Raw genomic sequence first — 23,262 nt, 5'->3', positions numbered from 1 at the left:
TTAACAAAGGTAGCGATTTTACGAATACATTCTCAGGCCATTGAAACATCAGAAATTAATGTAAACACAGCAGACTTCCAACAATAATCTGGCATGTTTGGGACTTTGCAGGTGTCTAATTACTAAAAATACCAGATTATCGTGTGGTATCTCTCGTGATCGCTGAACGCATTCCGTATTCACTGCTGCAGCCGGAGGTTATTTTTTTTTCTTTGCAATAATAGTATTTAATATTTAATGGTATTTTATTTATTAAGACCTAATACATAATTATACATAATTATACATAAATTATGTACTTGTTAGTTTATTGATTATCTCGTCATGTGGAACACCGCTGTAATTGCGCAGGCCCTGCAGCCATTGTATGCTTCGGAGGAGCTGAAAGGCAAGCTTGAGCTGTTCACCAGCAAGTTCAAGGACAGGATAGTCGCCATGACCTTGGACAAGGAGTACGATGTTGCTGTGCAGGCCGTCAAGTTGGTCATCAGCATCCTCAAGTGAGTGTCGGGCAGCCACTTTGTACTGGTGTGTGATTTTGGGAGTCACAGGAAAGTAGCGTGCCACTACCGCCTGTTTCTGGACTACATGTTGGTGAGTTGGTAGAGAGAGGCTCGAACCAAGCTGATGGAGTAATCAATTATATACACGTAAAGAATTACATGACTTACTGACTGTGGTGAGTATTGTTCTATTGTAGCCCCTGGGCCCACAGATATATAGCACACAGTTTAGTGTTAAGAAAACACAGTATTATAAATATTAATACGTATTGATATTCTATTAGTTATTAACCTCAAATTTAATTATTTTGATTTACTAAATGCTTCAGGAAAATTATTTATTTTTCAAATGCTATATGTTCTGACGTTAAAATATGCTAAAACATTGGACAATTAAATCTTTTCCTAGAAGCCAAGGAGCAGTTGGTGACTGGTTAGGAAAGCATATGATCAACATTAAGGGGCCTGCCTAGTTCAGGTATGCATGTGTGTAAGCGAGGTGGGTTGATGAATGCGACGGTATCGGCTTTAATCGCAGAGCTTCGGAGTGGCGCGCAGTCTTCTTTTTCATAAGGTTTAATGCAAGTTCCCTGAGTGCTTTCAACAATCTGTATGGGATGTTCCAGGCCTTAAAATTATCTGGGAAACATGCATTTTAGCCATTTTCACGACCCTAAAACAACAGTTTAAAATCTAAATATGTATGGAAACAGAACTCCTCATCCGCCGTCAAGCGTATACTAAAATGCTTTTCGTGAATAATAGGCACCACTCTGGTATCTTGAGAAGTATTCAAATCGAATGAGTTTTTTTTTCTGAAGGCTGTGCACACATGCGGGGCGGGGGGGGGGGGGGGGGGGGCCCTCCAAATGGACGGTGAGGGGGACGTGGGTTGGCGCAGGCACCACCGAGACATCCTGCTGGACAAGGACTGCGAGCACGTGTACGAGCTGGTGTACTCGTCGCACCGGGCGGTGGCCCAGGCGGCGGGGGAGTTCCTCAACGAGCGCTTGTTCGTGCCGGACGACGAGGCTGTGGCAGGGGTGCGCACCAAGCGCGGCAAGAAGCGCCTGCCCAGCACCCCGCTCGTGCGCGACCTCGTGCAGTTCTTCATCGAGTCCGAGGTGCGTCGCTCATCACCGACATACGGCAACCTCTCACTGGAGCGTAGCCAGAATTTCTTTTTCGGGGGGGTGTTTACCTACACCCTGCCCCCGTACTATGGAGGAGGGGCCGGGGGGCTCTCCCCCGGAAAAAATTTTGATTTTAATGTGTAAATCGGTGCTATTTAAGCACTTTCGCAATTAAAATATTGGATTTAAATAACATAAATTTGTGTCCCGACTTTAATATTTCGGGGGGTGTTTGGACACCCAAAACATCCCCTTCTCCTGGCTACGCCCCTGCCAGCAGCATCGCTAACTTTGATTTCGTTTCATCGACACCTCACTTCGGCTAATAGTCGCACATTAAATGCAGGCAGGTACTCTGAGACTGTCCGTCATGCGGAAATTATCTTTGAATAGTAGGGTTGCACAGGTAGCATATTTTAATGCCTAATAGAGTCGAGTAGTGCAAAAAACATTTTTTTTAATATTACGAGTCAGGTAGTCATTAAGTTTTTTTTTTTTTTTTTTTTTTTCCCCCCCCAATTTTCCTTTGAAGTTCAACCAATGGGAAATGTTAGTAAACACTATACACAGTATCTCATGATGGTTTTTGAATCACCATCTTAATACTAACTATGTTACAGTATTTAGATTTACAGTAGAAGTTTACAACTGTGTACAAATGTAATTTAGCCATGTGATTTTTTCTTACAAAACATTTTTAAGCAACTATGTAGTACCTATTAATAAAAAGAATTGAAGTAACTCTTTCAAATTATATTATGAAGCACAAGGAAAGTAAAGTATGTTTGTACAGTTCCATTGCAGTTAAAGACTATAATTTAGGATGTTAATGTGGAGCATTAAAAGAAAAACAATTTTTCACACTGACAATATCTTTTTTTTTTTAATAATAATAATATTCAATTTGGTCATGGCCCTATTTACTATATGCCCTGTACAAGGATATTGAGGGTTTATGTACGATAATATCGTGCTGTCCGGGTGGAGAAGGAGCAGTGCCGTAATATTAATTTGCCCAATATAGATAGGGTTATTTAGGATAACAGCGGTGACATCTGTGGTAGCTGCTGTGCTTCTGTAGTAACTATGGTACTTTTACAGTAACTGTAGTTCTTTTATGGTAATTACTGTGTTGGTGCGGTAACTACAGTGCTTCGTCTTGTTTATTCGTCTTTCATGGGTCATTTGTCTCTTCACTTCATGTTCACGTAGCGCCATTATTATTTTCAGCCAGGAGGACTTTAAAATAGACGTTTTATTACTTACGAATATTTCTATTCAATGATGCAAACTATAAATAATAATTATGTGAAAAAGGATATTCAAAGCCTATTAAATAATAAAAAAAAGAAGTTGTTACGGTAGCGAACCAAAAGTTTATTTAAAAGCGGAAGTGTTTGGCAGTGGCGTAGCAAGCGGGTGGCAGGGATGGCCCCTGCCAGGGGCGCCGGATCAGGGGGGGGGGGGCGCCGCCTTCACGGTTTTGTGTTATTGAACCCTCCCCCCCCCCCTTCTCTTTTAATCCAAGAGGGGGCGCTATTTTCAATTCTGGCCAGGGGTGCCACTGGTGTCGGGTGGTGTGTTGCCGCAGTTGCACGAGCACGGGGCCTACCTGGTGGACTCGCTGATCGAGTCGAACGCCATGATGAAGGACTGGGAGTGCATGACGGACCTGCTGCTGGAGGAGCCCGGGCCCGGGGAGGAGGCCCTGGACGACCGGCAGGAGACCAGCCTCATCGAGATCATGGTGTGCTGCATCAAGCAGGCCGCCACGGGGGAGCCGCCCGTCGGCCGGGGCCCCACTCGCAAGGTGGGTCGCAGCGACCGCGGGCATCACGAAACAAATACCCAAATGTGAAATGTTACCCGCTATTGAATAGTGAACTGAGATGAAAACTAACGTTAAACTGTGAATGAAGTAAATGACAATGTCACTTGTGTAGCATTAAACACAATGCAATGAATTAATATTGTAATGAATTAACAAACAATATTTTGCTCTTACCTTTAGAGTATTAGCTTTCTTCTTTGCTTATTTACTTTAGCCCATTTTTTTTAGTTCAGTATTTTATACAGTAGAATCCCGCCGATGCGACCCCCCTCTGAAGCGTCCATTCCGTTTATACGACCGTTTTTTGAGAAACCGTAAAAAATTTGAGCAGAGAAAGTCGAAAATTTGAGTAAAATCGGCTGAAAAACAAGACTGTTACACTTTGTTGGGCGCTGTGTGTTCACATTTATCTTGGCGAGCGCTGTTCTGTAATCAGGCAGGCATACAAAAGACTGCTGAAAATAGATACCACCCCTCTAGACTGTCCACGCTAGCCAATAACCTGCGCGCATCACCTGATAGCATCTGCGCGCGCGTGTATTGCCGTCCCTGTCCCGTGCCGAAGTATTAGGTGCTTCAAGTGTGCGTGAGAGATAATATAAAGAAGGCTGGCGACCAGCAGCATCGTTAGCTAGCGAGAGAGTGACGGTAAATGTCGACCTTCACTACTTCCGCTTGCTGCAGGGCTCGCTCTCTTTTATCTCTGTCTCCCCCTCCCACAAACACACTTGCTGACAGAGCTCGCTCTCTCTTCACTTTCAGTCCCCCCCCCCCCCCCCCCCCCTTTATTTCCCTCTTTCTCTCTCTTACACACACACGCGCTTGCCCTACTTCTCGCATTCCTGCACGTCAGCCGGGCGGACCAATGCGATAAGCGCCGCCAGACCACCCGTTGTCACGGGACGCAACCTTTCAAACGCCACACTAATACAGCCCGCAAGAGACATAATAAACCTTTAATAAAAAGTTATCATTTCAACACTAAAACGTCTGTTTTTTTTATACAAAGATGGCGAAAATGGACACGCTGCACTGTTGAAATTTTTTTTTCTCGGCAACGGGAGCTCCAATATTGCTTTCTAGGGTATCGTTTTTTTCGGGAGACATCGTGCTATTTAAATACTGTAATATGAATTTAAAAAGTTGTCATTTTTACACCATAGACTATTTGTTTATGAAATCTATACGAACAAAGGCGATTTTTTATGTATTTGGGGGGGGGGGGGGGTGTGGAGGGTAAAAATTGGCCCGAATTCTCTATTGCGACCATTCCGTTTATAAGTCCGTTTTTCCGAAAACCGTGAGGGTTCGCATCAGCGGGATTCTACTGTATTATGCAGAAATATCTCTGATGCCCTAATGTTTGGTCAGTGATTATATAATACCATCCCACATGTCAGCAGCAGTTCTGTAGAGAAAAGTCAGAAGCTTTCAATCCTAGTTTTACCTCACTCCTATCAGGATATGCTAATGGTAAGTCACGTGGTTAGCAAATCATTTCAGACATGGATTTAGTTAACAGTTTAGTTAACAGGTTAAATATATATATATTTTTAATACTAGTAAATGTTATGTTTTTGCTTTTTTTAAATCTTATTACGTTATTAGTTCTGTAGTATACATATCCTATATTAATAACATTATTATTTTGTAACTTAGAAATATTGTTAGCACCTGCTTAGGAATGTTATGCCCAAGCCCTGTTATGTAAGCAATGCTGTCCGTAAAATTTTTACCCTATAATTTATTTTTAGGTTGTTAAATCTGGAAATTTAATTAAAACGTTTATTTTAATTTACTCAAATGTATTTAGAAATATATTAGTACTAATATGAATTGAATTACATAGATTAGTGTCTTGATTAAAATGGTTAGTCAGCAAGCACACTTACCTGATTGAAAAACAAATTACTATTTTGATTAACAGACCTTCTTCTGGAAAAAAAAAATGTATTTGATTAATGCGGTTTTGATTAGTGCTGTGTTTTCGTGGGAAGTATCAGGGCGTTACTTCAAGAGGCAGGGGTACTTTGATCCTGGATGTGACTTGTTCCCAGATCCTGTCGGCGAAGGAGGCGAAGCAGGTGCAGGACGACAGGATCCACCTGACGGAGCACTTCATCCACACCCTGCCCCTGCTGCTCGACAAGTACCGCGCCGACCCGGAGAAGTTGGCCAACCTGCTGGCCATCCCGCAGTACTTCGACCTCGACATCTACACGTCTTCCCGGCAGGAGGGGGTGCGTGGCTCAGTCTCGGTCTTTTTGCTCCTCTAGACTCGGCTGCGAATACATTGCTCTGACATTCTTTAAATTTGTCTTTTAAATGTCATTTCCTCTCCATAATTTTGTATTTTAACTGTGATCCCCTCTCCAAACATTCGTTTTCCTAGACTCTCAATCAAAAAGTTTGGGGTCGCATTATATTCTGAGTCGCAGTATCCTCGAGTAAATATAGTACTAAAAAAAAAAAGCAAACATCTTATATAAGAATACGTGATATAGACTTGAGAAAGGCTGCGTAACAAGCCACACTGACTGAAGTATCAGGTACTCACTCATCCACTGTGGCATGATGTGCCGACAAGACAGGGATGGGCAGGGGGGCAGGAGGGGGACGGAGTGGTCGGGATGACTACACTTGGGACACGTCTGTCTTGATCTGGTTCTACCGAATAGACGTCTCTACTAGAGACCGGCATGACTACTGTTGTGAATGATCTGATGCCACTTTTTTTTTTTGTTCAGAATACTTGCATTTTTGTTTTTTTGGTTTGACAAAGCCAGACTCACCTTGAAACATGGTAAACAATCTGTTTAGGTAAATAGGTTAATTTTAATTCAGAACTCTATCAAGGGCCGGAGATTACACCAGGCTGGATCTGGCCCGCAGACGGTTCTTTGCCCATCGCTGTCTTGGACCAAAAGGCTCTTTTCTTTCCTGTTATTTAAAACTTATTACTAAAACATTTCTTTAACATCACTTATTTTCAACAGTTGTGTCTTAAATACAATGTGACTGAGTACTTTAAACAAACATTAATGGTATCAGTGGCGTAGCCAGGATTTGTGTATGGGGGGTGTTAAGAAGCATCCCCACACCTCCCTGTATTAAAGCGGGAGGTCCGGGGGTCCTCTCCCGGGAAAATTTGGATTTTAAGGTGTAAAATAGTGCTATTTTAGCGGTTTTCGGTACTTAAATTTAAATATTGTAATAGTAAAAAATTTATTAATTTTTAATATGAAATTTGTTTGAGTGATGAATAAGAAATTTAATTAAAGATTTGGTGCTAAAAGGGGGGGGGGGGGGGTTGAACCCCTAAGAAAAACCCCTGGCTACGCCCCTGAATGGCATGCATAAATATATATACAATTGTTATAAAAGGAATGAGGTTCAAGTAGAAAAATTTCGGAACGATGTAATTGACAAGGTAGGAGTCTTGGCAGTCGGAAGTGTCTGTCGGCCACGTGGCCTGGATGCTGCGCGAACAGAGACACGGGAATAGTTGTGTGACTGATATTTCCCAGAACCTGGACCAGCTGCTGAAGAAGATCATCTCGATCGTGGAGAACCTGCACGACTCTGACGTGCTGGAGACGTGCTCCAAGACGCTGGAGCTGCTGTGCACGCAGGGCAACGCCATCTTCACGCGCTGCGACGTGGCGCGCAGCACGCTGCTGGACATGGTCGTCAACAAGTACAAGGAGGCCGTGGACGAATGGCGCTCCCTCATCGAAGGCGTGAGTGCACGCGTGTGCTAACGTTCGACCAGTTATGCCTTTGTGCTGCTCCTGCCGTTGGTCCGCTTTTAATCTGGAGGTCCGTGGGCCAATGATAGACCCTCGATAACATAAGTATCGAATCGTAGGCTACTCAGCCGAGACGACTCGCCAGCCGGCAGCCGATGAACAGGTGGCATTCCCCAGAGCAAGCACAGGATCGTGGAGGCTATCGTAGGGGTCATTCAATCCGCGAATTTTTCCGGTCTCTACGCGTGCGGTATGAGTTAAAATATACCTACTAGTGACGGGTCAGATTTTAACTGAACGGTCTCCGGGTAATGGGTAACAAGTCACGTTTTGGTGATTTTTAGTTCATTCCGGCAATAAACTCTTAAAGTATACTTATAATATGTAATGAATTTTTAATCATTGGCAACTATGTTGGTAAATAAAAGAATAAAGCAAGAAAAATTTAAGTTTTTTAAATTCAATTTTTATCTAAGAGTTTTTTTGTTTCTCCTGCAAAAAGTGAATTCTTGACTTGTTACCTTTTACCCGGAGACCGTTCAATTTAATCTAATCCAAATATTGTATTAGATTCAACAAGAGTACCTCCAATCAACATGTTGATTTTGAATTTAGGTCTCAAGGTTCAAACATACATAATAACACAAAAAAAATTAATTATGGCTTTTAAAATTTAACCTCTGAAATCTTTCTTTTACCAATAAAGTTTCATCATAAATATACACATTGTGGGTGATGATTAAGCTTAAGCAACTCCGAAATCTTTGCAAGCTCAGAGAAACTGGTAAAGTAATTTGATTATTTAGTGATTGGGCTTGTATGTTTGATCCACAGGAAGAAACTCCCGATGAAGATGAGACGTTTAATGTGGTGACAAGTCTCAAGAAAGTTTCAATCTTTTCTCAGTGTCATAACCTGGGCCAGTGGAACATCTGGGAATCTCTTTACCGGGACATAGTTGAAGCCAAGGATGGGAGTAAGGTGCTCCCAGAAGAAGTAAGTTTACCAAATATGTAGCATAGTTGTTCCATAACCACATTCTTATCAATGGCAACAATCTGCATACTTCTGTTCCTGTTATTTTTATCTGTGTTTTTGACACATAAAAAAATCTGATATTTGCACAAGCGTAGTAACAAGTCCTAAGGGGTGTTTTATCTTCTTGCTTCAGCTCTTATCCTTCATTACACATTACATAAGGCTTGCTGCCATACTTTCTCATTCTCACATATGGAAGCATGGTGGAAATTGCAGTTAAACTGTGAGTTTTCTCTTTCTCAGGGTACTCACATTTCCCCTACCAATGCATTCTACAATCGTGCTCTCTTTATTTTGTTCTTCATCCATCTCTAATGACCTCGAAAGTAGAAGAAATATTAAACACTAATTCATTAATTTTTACATTCATTAGTTTCAACGTTTCAAGTAGCATTACTGCACTGCCGGCATTTTTGGTTTGCTCAGAGTTTATTGTTTTTATCTGTTTTCGTTTCAGTACAGTTTTACCTGTTTTCTTGCAAGTTACATATCATATTTCATGTTTTCACATTTGATATTCCCGTTAAAACCATATCAACTAACGTTCGATAATCCAGCAAAATCGCTGATCGGCACTGCCGTTGTCCCGAACGTGTGACGACGCGTGCCGGTCGCGAGGGAAGTGTTGCGGTGGGTCGCAGGCGGTGAAGTACTGCATCTCCGCGTGCTTCTTCGGGGTGCTGTGGAGCCTGCACCACCTGGAGGAGGTGGCGGAGGGGGGAGGCAACGCGGCGCCGGACGCTGCCCGGCTCAAGACGCACCTCGGCTCCTTCATGGACACCATGAAGGAGATGCTGCTGATGGGACCCCAGCAGGTCTACAAGGAGGAGGTGGGGGCTGCCGTGCTTCGGGACCGAGACCCAGGAGTGCCGCGGATTCATTTAGTCGCCTGAGAATTGGAGTTTTCTATGTACATTGAAGTCGGAACTGAGATATAAGCATTTGAAAGTTCAAACAACTATGAATATCATGACATAGAACAAGATAATATTGGGCTTAAATTAAGAACAAACATTTTTATGTGCGTAGACGTGTGTGGATATAGTACAAATGAATACTAATATTAATTTTGTGTGCATAGCATAAAAAACCTAAAAAGTGGACACAGAACACTCCAATACTCAGGCGGCGATTTGGCGTCACGCTGAAGTGTTGTGTGCACTCTACTCACACACTTGATTTTCTGTTGGCTGATTTGTTTGTGCGAAACTTTTTTTTAGTGGGTTGAATGTGATTTCGCTACTTTTCCTGATAACTGGTCATTATTGGCTCATGGTTGTAGTGGGGTAGGTCAAAATAACTGTAGTCCAGTTGTGAACCAATTGCGACCAAATGAATCTGCAAAATTACTGGATCTCTTACCATGCATGATTATTTTCCTGTCAGATTGCCACATTCCTACCAGTTACGGCATACTACTGTGGAACTTTACATGTGATCCGTCAAAAATAAAACAGATTATTTTTTGGTGGAAAATACTTAAGCATTTTACTCTTATACTCTGACTGTGATTGAAGGATTTCTGGAAAATAAGAGAAGTTTCATAATATTGTTTAAAAACTTTAAATTAATTTTTTTTCTTTGCTAGTTAATGTTGGCTGAGGGTTATTTTGTTAGTTCTTTGTATCATCATGCATTTAAATTTGAGTTCAATAACTATAATACTATAATTAGTTTTGCACTACCTTTAAATAGGTAACATATATCTTTTAGGGTGCAGTGATAATATGTTAGTGATTTTCACACCATGATGATAGCAGTTAATTTAATTACTAATAGCTTAAATTTGATACAATTTTCTGTTATTTACAATTGTTTTGCGTGTTGCATTTTTTTTTCAGGCATACCTCACAATCTGTGACCTGTTGGTTATGTTTTGTGATCAGCTGGCATCCAATCCTGTCTTAATAGACCTCATCTACATGGCAGACCGTAGCCTACAGATCATGCTGAATGACTTCATTCAGACTTACGTCTTCGTAATGGAGGAAGATGGTAAGAACTGAGAAAGGTGGTGCAACTAGAACGTCGGGCATTCGTCATGATCCGAGTTTATTGAATCATGCCAGGCAAATGCTGGGATGCATTCTAACTTTAGGCCGTGGCCCATTTATTCCCAAATCCTGACTAGTATGGTACAGTAAGTCCTCTATTTACGTCGTACCGATTTACTTCGTTTCGGATTAACGTCGCTAATGTTTGAGTACTCATGTTTCAATTTAAGTTGTCGCTGATTCACAATAACGTCGTTTACAATGACCGTAAATCTTTATTTTAACCAAAACACCGTATATAATTCGTTTATAATTCTTTGTTTCCTTCGGTAATTAATTTATGCTATGTAGCGTAAGCTACACGTTCACCGCCTTATCTTATCATACATCATGAGGGACGCTTCCTGCTCTCCGCTGCTCTCCGCGCGGTGATGCAATACTACCAGCCCGCCCGCTCGGCCACCCACGTATCTCGCACGTAGAAGTGTTATCTACTTCCCGCAACGACACAGCATTTTCTCCTACCCCTTTTCGACCAACTCCTTGGCACTTCAGTAGAGGTGTAAAAGTAACTAAAAAATGTGTACCCGTATGTATTCGTTACTATAACAATTAGTACTCGTTACTTTCGTATCGTTACTCGTTACTTCTGATACCGCATAACATGCTATGTTATGTAACAGCAACGAATCGAGTCGTATTTCGTACGCGTACAGTATGACGTCGCGTAAATAATAATAAATTGAATATAAACAATTAAAAGTATTTGATAATTAACAGCTTTTGTTAACCAAGAAACAATAAAATCTCATTAGAGCAGCTTTATTATAATATCTCTTTTAAGATAAGAACAAAAAACGTGAAAATACGCGATAATAAAAAACAAAAACATACCGTACATATTTATAATTTGTAAAAAATACTTTCTTACGTTGTTTCTGTTCCAATCTCAAACTTTGTCTACACACACAATACATTTAATAAACAGTAAAAAACTTGGACGACGAATTTCCAAATTATACTTTTCTTAATAAACAAACGAATAAGCGCGCGCATGCGTAAAACATACGAAAAATGCGAGTAACGAAATGCATTCGTGTGTAACGTTTCGTTACTCGTTACTAGATGGCGCACCCGTTACTCAGTAACGAATACATACGGTTTGCTACAGCTCTACACTTCAGTCGCTATGATATCATTGAGTTGGCCGGAGTTTTAAACGTGCCGTTGTTAACTTTATCATGATTAAATGCGTTTGTAGTAGGCCTACAGTATCAGCTCACTGCAATTTATGATTTTTTTTCTTCATAAGATGTCTTCCAAACGACTATATATCTGTTTTTATATTTCAATCAATAAAGGTAATAAAGCAGCTGGTTAAATAACCATTCTATAAAGCTGAGAAGTACTAGTTGGACTTGTTTCCCACGCTGTCGGTTGTAATTTGCTGATAAAATTGCCCGTTGTCACGTCTGTATGCCAGCGCTTCCGGCCGACCTTGGGCCGTGGTCGGCCGGTGGCATGAAACATGGCTCATTTTGCGTCGTTTCTTTTTACGTCGCGGTTTTCAGGAACGTAACCCCGACGTAAACTGAGGACTTACTGTATGTGTCTGTCTCAAATGAACTCTTCAATTAATTGAAAACCAAAATAAATAGTTAAATAAATAAATTTGGTAAGAATGATTCCTTGTGACAGTCTTCACTCTCAAGTACATTCAGGTTTGATACATGTGTTTCTTTATGTGACATTTAATTTAAAAGTGGTATCCTGATATTTAATTGTTAAATATGCTTTATTTTGTGATTATTTAAGTGTGTACTTCCCCAGTATGGGAACTGAGCTATCATTATGAAGTACTTACCTAAAAATTTATTTACATCCAGTTGAAGTAATTATTTCATGTGTCTGAAGTTAGTTCAGAGTGTGTTGCCATCAATATCACTATAGAAGGTGCATGGAATTAGTTTGTTGAAAACGGTGCTGCCTTTATGAATAAACATAATTCATAAAAAAAAAAAAAAAAACCTTGAAATCTTCTTATTTAAAAATGAAATTGGCCTACAAATAAAACTATAAAGTCTTGATTCTAACAATGAGAAACAACATGAATATCATTATTTATTATTTATTGGTACATTTTTAAGTATATAATGTACTAATTAACACTGTATAATGGTAATGAATATCCTGGGATCTTGGCTGGAGCAGAAACTGAAATTGAATGCACTATGTTATGTTACACTTTTAATATAATTATAGATAACTTGTTTCCATCACATTAACGTAAGGAGACCAGCACCTGTTGCTCAGAATTAAATGTACAGTGAAATATCATTACAACATACCTGAAAAAACCCACCTTTTTAGTACTTAATAATGAAAGTACTTTACATTGAACTGTTACTAAAATTAAAACATCTTGTTGGGACCTAAAAATGTATACTTTAATTTGAGAAATCCTTTGTATTGGGGTAATACTAATTTATGATGAGGTTTCACTGTATTTAGTTTCAGGGCTATGGGAGCTACATCATCTGTTAAAAATATTTATGTGATTTTACTGTTCGATACTTAAAAGGTAAGAATATGCTAGGAGTTAAGATTTTTTGTAATCCATGTTGAGTAGCTATGGCTTATAGTTGCATACTGACTTGCTTTCACTTTATTGCCTCAAGTTTAGCTTTGGTATACTTGTTTGGTTATTCAGCATAGTAGATATTTAAATATTTAACAATTTTTAGTAAATAAAATAAAATACAGAGCCACTGGTATTTATATAACCAGATACAAATTAAGAGGGAGGAACTGGCTTATTGTGATACATTGCCATGTTGCTTTTAATAATGTATAATATGAATTCAATAATTTTATAAGTGTTTTGTAATACGTTTTGTGTTAATACATGGTTTATGATACGATAGATTAGATGTTGAACATCACTGGCGAGTATTGAAGAGGCTCACTTTTTTTCCGTTTAGTTAACAGACAGTACACTGTTTGTTTCATTGTAGTTTGACATGCACGTACATTTGTCACGCGTGTTGTATGTCTTTGAATGCCAACAGATGGGCAGGATGAACATTCCAAGATCGAGGAACTTCACAAACGGAGGAATTTCCTTGCCTCCTTCTGTAAGCTCATTGTGTACAACATGATCCCTACTAAGGTGGCTGCAGATGTCTTCAAACACTACGTCAAGGTATTACTCAACTGCATACCTTGTTTGGCGTACTCTGTGCACATTCATCAATAGCAGCAAGTTTTTAATTATTTTTTTTTTATTTCAGCAATCTAGAAGCTGAGATACATAAAAATATATTTAATTTTTAAAAGTTGTGTTATTTTCAAATCTTCTGTTACTAATTCAATTTTGCTACTTGAAGCACCTACACAGATTTTGATTGAATAATTCATAAACAAACAGTTACAGGAAGACTCTAGACATGTGCTTTGGGCAGCCATTCTGTTTGATGATTCCAAAAAGTGTAAATGAAAAATAATTTTTTTGTGTCAACACTGAGATTTTTTGTATAACATGTCAAGTCATGAAATTAGCTATAAGGGATTGTTTTTATAATATTTAGAGTTTGCTCATAGAAAGTATAATTTTATCTTTATAACCTGTCCGTTCCTATATCTGGTAAGTAATATGGATGAATTTTAGCTGTGACATACATCCCTGTTCATTTATTCAGAGATGAAAAATAAAAACCGACATGTAGTTTCCCGCATGAGGGTGAGTCTACATGGTGTTGACACTCACAGGAGCCAGCTGCCCTACCAAAGGGACAGACCTGCCATTTGTTCAGCGATATTGGGAGTTAATTGTACATACTTATAGTGTAAAAGTTGTGAGTTGAGAGTTGGTTACGTTTGTGCAGTACTACAACGACTACGGAGACATCATAAAAGCGACGCTGGGGAAGGCCCGTGAGATCAACAAGGTGAACTGCGCACGCACCATGGTGCTCAGTCTGACCATGCTCTTCAAGGACATGCAGAAGGATGGTAACCGCATCAACAGGCAGAGCGAGGACTTTGTGGGGCTCAAGGTATGCTTCGGGAGACTCCGTGCACACTGCGCTTGGTTGGAGATACACTCTATATGCTGCCGGGTCACCCTAGCTTGAGATTCACCTCACTGTTCGGGTTGGATTCCCGATTAAGTAAAAACTCTGGATTTTTTGCAATTGGGAAATGTGGTGCATGTTGCTGCAAGCTGGTGAGTTTTCTCTGGGTACTCCCAGTTTCATCACCCATTCATTCCTTCATTCAATGGACGACTTGAGGTACCCGCCATCTGACGTCACAGTGCCACGTCACACATGAGGAGAGGGCAGGAACTGCGGGAAACAAAGCCGTCGCCTAATGCTGTTTGTATTTGGCCTCAAGGAAGCATCTGATATCTTTCCGTTCAAGCCTTTTAAATAATGGTGCCAATATTGTTTCATCCCTCATTGTAAGAGTTCATGTTTTACGTCTGAAATAGCATTACATAGCTTGAAAAAAATGAACGTTTTAAATGATGAAAAATTGAAGTTAGCAGGGGTGATCGCTCAAGTACAAGTCTTAAGCGCACGTGCGAGTGTGCTCTATACTCTTTGTCGCTGCTGATTACAGAAACTTTATTTGCGGCGTTAAGTTTTTTTAAGAAGAATAGAGTTCCATTAATTTGACATTCACATCACCTAGGAAACTAAAGTTTGTCACTTCTGGCCAGTGTGACATCACATTATTCCTAAAATTACCCAATATAAAAAAGTTCCAAACAGACAGCTTGTAAATTGATAGCTTCTAAAATTATTCTTGTTTGATGTATGTACATTAGAATAAGATTTAGCATGATAAAAGCATTATAACAATTTTGTCTTACTCTATGCATGCCTATAAGTTACTTGGCTTGTGACTTAGACATGTGCCGGAAGGATGATAAAAATTGAAACATTCATTCATTCATTTATGTATGAACCCAGTTGTATTACGTATATTTTTTGTCCCTGTTAAAAGACATGATTTTCTTCCCAGAAATTTGTGCATGGGTTTCATCCAGTTCAATTTTTTTATACAAAGTAACGTCCATTTGTGGAAGGGTTGTTGTTTTTCATGGATGTTGTTAATGACTGTTGCAGGAGCTGGCCAAGAGGTTTGCTCTATCGTTCGGCCTGGACGCCGTGAAGAACCGCGAAGCCATCACCGCGATGCACCGCGAGGGGATCCTGTTTGCGGTGAACCCGGTGGAGAACATCGAGGACCCTACGGGGCCTCCGCCCAACCTGCCGTTCCTCGAGATCCTCACAGAGTTCACCAACAAGCTCCTCAAGCAAGACAAGCGCGTGGTGTACGTTCCTGTTGGGTTGTTCCAGGGCTTTGCATCGCACACGAGCGGTTTTATGGCAGTTAAGACCGGACTTTGGCAAAGAAAAATAGTAAAAATACTGTACATCGTGTTTTATCGCATAATTGTCGCACATTTTATACTAAAATCAAATTTGAAATTAGGGGTGCAATTTTAATGCCAAAAACCTTTTTTTTTGTTAGGTAAAGTTATTCATAAAAACAAAACTTATTCATGGAAAGTATATTTATTTAAAAGTAGAGTATACAAAAGCACACTAAACAATTAAAATTAATAAGTCATGCAACAAAAACATTTTGTTCAACTACGAATAGAAAAACAAAAACTGTGACCTGAATGTAAGCCAGAACTAACGCATAACTATCTTCATAGTACATACATACCACGAAAGAGTGCGGGCTATCAAATGTAGTTAACTCTGCACTGAACCAAGCGAACGCATTGCACGCAATCTGTGAGCTATCAATATCAATATTCGACTATGTGCGCACGCTCTATACGGTAATCGACATAACCAAACATGAATGATGCCAACTAGTGCTGGTGACATTTTTATAACTAGTTCACAGTGGTGAGGATGACAAACAGATAAAGGTTATTCTGTTTGAAAACATCTTCAAAAGAAAGTTTACACATCAGACAACTTTGTATTTCTGTTACTTAAATAAGTAAGCGGTAATATGCAAAAGAATATTAGAGTTCAACTTTAAAATGCATTGTTTTATACGGGAAAACTACCTATACAAAGCCCTCGGAATTGAACAGCGTGACCAAAAACATCATGCAAAGTTTATGGGAGAATTGTTTTTCTCCATATTTTGATGCCCTAAAATAATGGTGGGACGAGTATGTGATAAAACATGATAACCTAGGAAGTTTACTTAAATTGAAATACTAATGACATAATACCTATCTATACACTTAAAAAATATGGTGTACCTGATAAAATGTTTAGAGATAAATGTAGCATTAAGAAATTAACATTAATAAAGTAATGTTGTATTATTGTTTTGTTTAATGTTTATTGTATTTCACGTAACTAAAAGGTTAACGTTAGCTCATTACTAATACCTATTATAGTTAGTTGTATAGCCATATACTATACTGACATGAATGAATACAAATTTAATCGGTACGAATGGAAAGCAGTGGTACAGTGGCACGACACTGGTCTTGTGATCCGGGAACATGAATAAGAATCCCAATCGTTGATCCTGATTATGATGTTTCGTAGGGCTCACTAAATATCTCCAGGCAAATGGGAGAATAGTTCTTTACTTCTTAATGTGGACCACGGCTGATTCCTTTTGTTATATTCCTGGTTTGGTTTTCGTAGCATGGCTTTGTGTGAGCGCTCGGGTTGGTGTGTTGTAGGCTCAGCTTCCTGGACCGCAGGATCACGGCAGGCATGCCGTCCAGTCGCGGAGAGGACTGGCAACCCTTGCTCATGTACCGCAACAGCCTGGTTCACGGGGAGACCGACCAACCACCAGTCACCTCCAAGAGGGCGTATGGTCGCAAGAAGAAGGAAGGTTAGCTATTTTCACGTGTGGGCCTCATTGGTAGGGTAGTAACTAGTAAAGATATCTAGAATTCCTCAAAATTGTCTTTGGAGTGAAAGGTACAGTTTGAATTTTTAAAGTTAACATGTTTAATGTCAGATTTGTTGATTTAAATAAATTAAACAATTAAAGGCTTTTTTAAAATTAAAAATTTACAAAACATTAATTTTTTTTTGGACAGAAAATGTTTTACCTACTACTCACCCATGAATTATTACCAGAAGGTTAGCATTCCTGTATTTAAACTGCAAACTTAGTTATCTTTATTGAAGTTATACTTCTTTAGACGTGTTGAGGAACATCATCAAGCGTGATTAATACTTAAATGTGTGACCACTTGGGAACACATTGTGCGGTAGGCACTGTTTTTGTTATATTAAACGAACATTAAATACAACCAACAATATATAAAAAAAAATTAAATGTTACTGTTTTAGTGGTAAAGGACATGGTTTCTATGTAAATGCAATGTCTCAAAGTTTGGGCAAAGTTGAATGGACCAAATTCTGCTGCTGAGAAAAACTTTTACTTATTTATTTAACAGACTTTTGCATTATAAAAACTATACTTTATGCAAAAATGAATTATTGATATTTATTCAATGAATTGCTATAATAATTTAAATGCACAGTTCAGTTATTGGTTTTGTTATTTCATACTAGGTAAGCATACACCCTTTATATTTTACTTATAATAAAAATCAATTTTGAAACAAGTGAAGTTATAGATTGGGGTGTTTATCTGTTTATATACATGAAGAGTTTCTGTTTGTTTGTTTTTGTACAATTATACAGTTTTATTCAAGCTTTATGAAATTTTGTATACTTGACGTTCAAAATAAAAGAAAAATTTCAGTCTACAACTAATGTTGAAAAAAAGTCACCCATCTTCATTGTTTACATTTCTTAATTAAAAAGTAAATTTTGTTTTCTTAAAAAAAATTTAGCATTTTCACATCTGGGAAACTCAGACAACACGGGGTACTTAAATTATATATGTCTACATAAATAACACTATATAAATTGTTCTGTAAAATATTTTAAAATGACATAAATGTATAATTAAATTTTTATGTGTATTTTAAAATATTTTGGTTAAGGATTTGTAACTATTATTTTAAAATGGTTTAGTGTATAAAATCAAAAAGATGTTCATTTTCTAATGCAAGTGCATAAGTACATGAAAACCTTTTTTGTTCCATAGGGATGGGCTGAATTCAACACCCAACTTTGTTGTTAAAAAGTGTAACTCTTTAAATGTTTATTTAACGGGCTAAGTTTCCTGGATCAGCACACATTGTAATTTTATTCACTCCCTAAAACTACAGACTATATTAGGTAATGGTAGTATGATTTTAGAGTTGCCTGTGTTGAATTTTTTAATGTACATACTACAGTCCCTCTCATATTTTTCTTTGAATCTTTCACCTCAAATATCTTTCAAATAATAAAGATTTGATAGGATTTGAGGATTTGATTGGCCCATCACTAATTTTTTTTTCATAACGTTTGCACGTGCGTGCTGAAAATTAGAAGGCCCAGGGCCAAACAACAGATACAAGAGGTAAATAAACTGTTTTACAAATTTAATTTCAAAGATAGTGCTTGAGTCTAAGCCCTGACCTCATTTACGTGGATATACTGTTTTAGTCACAGGAGGTTTGACTTTATGGGTATTTTTGTAGGCTTGTTTGGTTGTTGTAGCTGTATCAGGTTTATTTTTCCCGTACTGTCTGTTGAACGAGATCGGTTTTTACGAAGCACATGTTGAAATATGACTGCTCTGAATGTTTGCAGCTCTGGAAGGAGATGAACAAGGCGAGGAGGCAGAAGAGGCAACGTCAGACCAGGAGTTTATGCCTGGGTGAGTTTCGACTTGTGACTTTCCGTTAAATGCAACCAGACTACCTCTGGATATTATGATTGGAACATTAATTTAATTCTACTTCCAAACATCTTTCACACTAGAGGAAATACATGTTGTGTTAAGCTGTATGTGTATGACAGTTAATTATGTTTTAATCTTTATCTAGCGATGCATAATGGATTTAACTGGTAAAGTAAACATTTTTTTTAAATAGTTAATACAAAAATTGATTGTTAATTGTATACTTTTATAGAATTCCCCTGTAGAGAGTTGGCACACATGTATTCGTTTGGTGTAGGGTAGTTTGTAGTCTAGTTAAAACTGGTTGTAGTGTATTTAGAAGATTTTATGTTTAAGAACCCTTTACACAATTGCTGTACGTTTCATAAGTCTCAAAGGGGGTGACATCTAATGGCTATGCTGGTCGAAGGAGGGGAATTGAAGGTTGATGTCATTCCCAGCTTAATAGACGTGATATATTCCCATTATGTTATCTTTAAAAGATTTGTGCAATGGGAGTGCATGACTTGATGTAAGTTTTTGGACATACGCCATTGCTAAGAACTTTTTCTGTTTGAAGAAAAACTAATAAATAAAATAAATAAATAAAAATACTCAAAAAAAGACAAAAAACACACAAAATTAAGCAAAGAATTGCTGTTGTCAACAAGGATATGAACACCACAAAATATTCCGAAACAGGAATATGGTCAGCAAACAAACAAAGAAAAACAAAGAAAAATGTACTAAGAGAACGAAAAAATCCCCACAAATGATGACAACACAAAAATATTGAAACCCAAAATAATTCAGCACAACAGTTGAAGCGAGACAAAAAACATGACAAAACGAAAAGACAAACAAATACAATAGTTTTACCTAAACAGAAACAAGCGACGTTTCGGGAACTGCTATCTGCTCCCGTCCTCAGGCAGAGACGCACATGGTACGGAAACACAGGTGCGACTGTCGCACCTGTGTTTCCGTACCATGTGCGTCTCTGCCTGAGGACGGGAGCAGATAGCAGTTCCCGAAACGTCGCTTGTTTCTGTTTAGGTAAAACTATTGTATTTGTTTGTCTTTTCGTTTTGTCATGTTTTTTGTCTCGCTTCAACTGTTGTGCTGAATTATTTTGGGTTTCAATATTTTTGTGTTGTCATCATTTGTGGGGATTTTTTCGTTCTCTTAGTACATTTTTCTTTGTTTTTCTTTGTTTGTTTGCTGACCATATTCCTGTTTCGGAATATTTTGTGGTGTTCATATCCTTGTTGACAACAGCAATTCTTTGCTTAATTTTGTGTGTTTTTTGTCTTTTTTTGAGTATTTTTATTTATTTATTTTATTTATTAGTTTTTCTTCAAACAGAAAAAGTTCTTAGCAATGGCGTATGTCCAAAAACTTACATCAAGTCATATTCCCATTATGTTTCCTGTCTATTTGAGACAACTGTCGGTAGATATTTTACTAAGTTTCAGGTAGAGTGGTGTTTCCATTTTGTACTGACAGAAGCTTCGTAGGTTTATTCTACTCTCATGATTGATTGCTCCTTCCTTGTCACTCATTGTAGTGAGTAGTAGGATTTGTGGTAGCAAAATGTCCTCATCTTTGCAGTTTTAGAGTAGTGCTTGATTATTGATGCATAGCAAAAAGGGCAGTCTTTTTATTGATGTTTTTACGTGTTAATTGGCCAAATAACGTTAGACATTCCCTCTGTAAACACTAGGAGTGGGTCAGTCCCTGCAGCTTACGGAAACAAAAATTTAAGTTAAAAAATTGGCTACAAAAATGTTTTATTGTTAAACCTTCAATAACAAAACCAAAGGCCAAAGGGACTTGCATTTTAACCATGTGCCATAGAGCAGAAGGCTCCTGCTTTTTGTAATAAGTGCAAGGCAAAGGTACTGTTACGGTTCTAATCCAACACATTCGGGACTCGGCCATGCAAAATTAGTGAATTTTGCTTTCAAACATCAGTTCAGTGATAATTGGAATACTAAAGAAAATCGAGATGCAGTAAAGTTATGTTTTAAACCGGTTATAATAGGCTGCTCTATGGAAAGAAAAAAATTACACAAGCGTTACTGTTTGAAAAACTATCAGTTGTCATATTTTAGACAAGGTTAACCAAACAAAATATTATCAAAGCATGTGGCTCCATCGGTGCAGGATTAGGTACAGATTCTGTTGAACCAGAGATTTCCGTATTAATGGATTAGTATCTGTGATTATTTTGCTCCCATAATTTAGTGTTTTTTCTTAGTATTTCAAATAAATTCATAATATAACTATTGTCAATAGTTTGTAAAGGTTTTAATAAATTTAATATGTATTTATTTAATGGTTTTTAGAAACTTTAAGGCCAATTTTTATGTTAACCCTAGCATGAACTAAGAGCATGTAATTCTGTCTCGTATTACGTAATTTTTTGTATATGATTCACAAATCAATAAAAAAAATAGCTTTATTCAATCCTACAAACTTACAAAACTAAATTGTGAAGAAATACAAAAAAAAAAAAAAAAAAAAGGAAGTTACTCTTGGAATTTTGTGGTAGCATGTTTTAATTTTTTATTTGGTTTTCATAAAATTTATTGAAACAAATAGTGCTTTGTGGCTTCCTCTGGATGTGTGAGCTCAAATCAAAACTAAGACTGGTTAGGAACATTGGGATATTTGTTCGGTACTCTTTTTTTTTAAATCTGTAAAACCTGACTTACCTGAATCACTTAATGGTCATGCCTATGACCTTCTTTTTTAATTTTGATGGCTTTTAAATCATGTAACTTGTATGCATATGTGTGTGTAATTTGCTTTAATTTAGTATAAGTGAGTGATGGTAAATTGTGATTAGTATTCACTGACCTCCTGGAGTAGCAGAAATAATTACCTAAATAAAAACCTTGTATTTTAGTTGAGTTCAAGTATTGTAAAACATTTTGCGAGCTGTTAAGAAATAATCACAAGATTAGGGTTATTTAGTTTGAATTCCTCTAAATTATTTAAATTCTATATGCTCGCATAGTATGTGATTTTTTTTCATCATTACATTACATTACATTACATTACATTACATTTCAGTGCAGTTGTGTTTGGATAGTTGTGATAGATGTGGTTGCTGTATTCTTATGTAAACTGCATGTGTGTCTGCCATTGCAGCATGAATGTTGATTCCGGGAGGGGGGAGGGGCTAGGGGTCCTGGCCCCCCTGGAATTAAAAAGCCTCTCACTGAGGAAACTCGTTTGTGCTTACAAAACCCTTACTCTGAAACTGGAATAATAAGCGTAATCTCCTCCCCCCCCCCAGCATCCTAGATATTTTCGCTCCTGCATTGCAGGATGGTCAGTGAATAGCGGCCAGGAATTGTGAAGTGCCAGTGCGTCTCGTGTTGTATCATTGTTTTCGACATTTCTTGTTGCAGCTTATAGAGTCCACACATGCATGCACTGGAGCGTCGTACTGGCTGCTGCTGGGGTGCTTTTATGTAACATGTCGTGTAACGAGTTGGAATTACAAAACGCTAGCATCAGTAGGAGCATACAGTTTGTTGTCTGTGTTTCATATCAGTGTGTAGTGTAAAACTTGTTCGTAGCCTGGACACTCAAAATATTATTGATCATCTTACAGTTGTTCCATGTGTATTACAAATAAATTTTTTTACTATAATTCATCCATTTGATTAGTTAATACCAAAAAATTAATTCTATCACATCAATTTTGGCATTAAGTTTAAAATAAGGTTGTGAAAATACTACTGAAACCTAAATTGTAGGTTGCTGCCCTTTATTTTTTGAGCGTTGTTACTGAACAAATACTTTACTTAGTAAGAGGTTGACTCTCTTTTTTGCTATAAAATAAATGTTTAACGTATGATCATGTGCTGTGAAGTTACATATAATTAAAGAAAATAGCCTCTAAAGTACGTACACATTTTAATTTAAAATTGGTTTTCGTTTAATTTTAATATAAGTTTACAACCATTGTTTCATTATTGTTATGTTAGAATAATTCCTTACTCACACAACACAACTCACCACATTAAAATATATATATATATATATATTTGATATAAAGCTTTGTAATAAGTAACTTATGAACACTTCAATAAACAGAATAGTATTAGTGTAACTGTAGCTGATTTTGGGTCTTAACAGAATTATTATATGATTGACAGTATTTATTCAGTATATCGGCTGCATAATTTGGTTTTACTTTCCAGTAGCTATTAT

The 23,262-nt window shown here is 37.9% G+C and overlaps 1 protein-coding gene across 5 annotated transcripts in view; it reads left to right on the top strand.

Moving 5' to 3' along the window:
- The window catches only part of LOC134542398 (cohesin subunit SA-1), a 41,795-nt gene that overhangs the window by 12,852 nt on the left and 5,681 nt on the right, over positions 1 to 23,262 (top strand). For 3 of the 5 annotated variants that reach the window (XM_063386598.1, XM_063386599.1, XM_063386600.1), the window contains exons 9-21: positions 352 to 500; positions 1,405 to 1,627; positions 3,228 to 3,446; positions 5,525 to 5,707; positions 6,995 to 7,207; positions 8,051 to 8,212; positions 8,896 to 9,084; positions 10,096 to 10,249; positions 13,317 to 13,450; positions 14,133 to 14,303; positions 15,381 to 15,589; positions 16,982 to 17,139; positions 18,966 to 19,032. In XM_063386598.1, coding sequence (XP_063242668.1) covers positions 352 to 500; positions 1,405 to 1,627; positions 3,228 to 3,446; positions 5,525 to 5,707; positions 6,995 to 7,207; positions 8,051 to 8,212; positions 8,896 to 9,084; positions 10,096 to 10,249; positions 13,317 to 13,450; positions 14,133 to 14,303; positions 15,381 to 15,589; positions 16,982 to 17,139; positions 18,966 to 19,032 — 2,231 coding nt within the window. Of the gene's footprint in view, positions 1 to 351; positions 501 to 1,404; positions 1,628 to 3,227; positions 3,447 to 5,524; positions 5,708 to 6,994; positions 7,208 to 8,050; positions 8,213 to 8,895; positions 9,085 to 10,095; positions 10,250 to 13,316; positions 13,451 to 14,132; positions 14,304 to 15,380; positions 15,590 to 16,981; positions 17,140 to 18,965; positions 19,033 to 22,454; positions 22,704 to 23,262 lie in introns of those variants that run through there. The other 2 variants (XM_063386601.1, XM_063386602.1) reach the window with 1 other exon arrangement.

Source organism: Bacillus rossius (genome assembly GCF_032445375.1).
Source record: "Bacillus rossius redtenbacheri isolate Brsri chromosome 4 unlocalized genomic scaffold, Brsri_v3 Brsri_v3_scf4_2, whole genome shotgun sequence".
NCBI classification, from domain to species: Eukaryota; Metazoa; Arthropoda; class Insecta; order Phasmatodea; family Bacillidae; genus Bacillus; species Bacillus rossius.
Note: the sequence above shows the minus strand (reverse complement) of the source record. Positions and strands in the feature narration are given on the sequence as shown.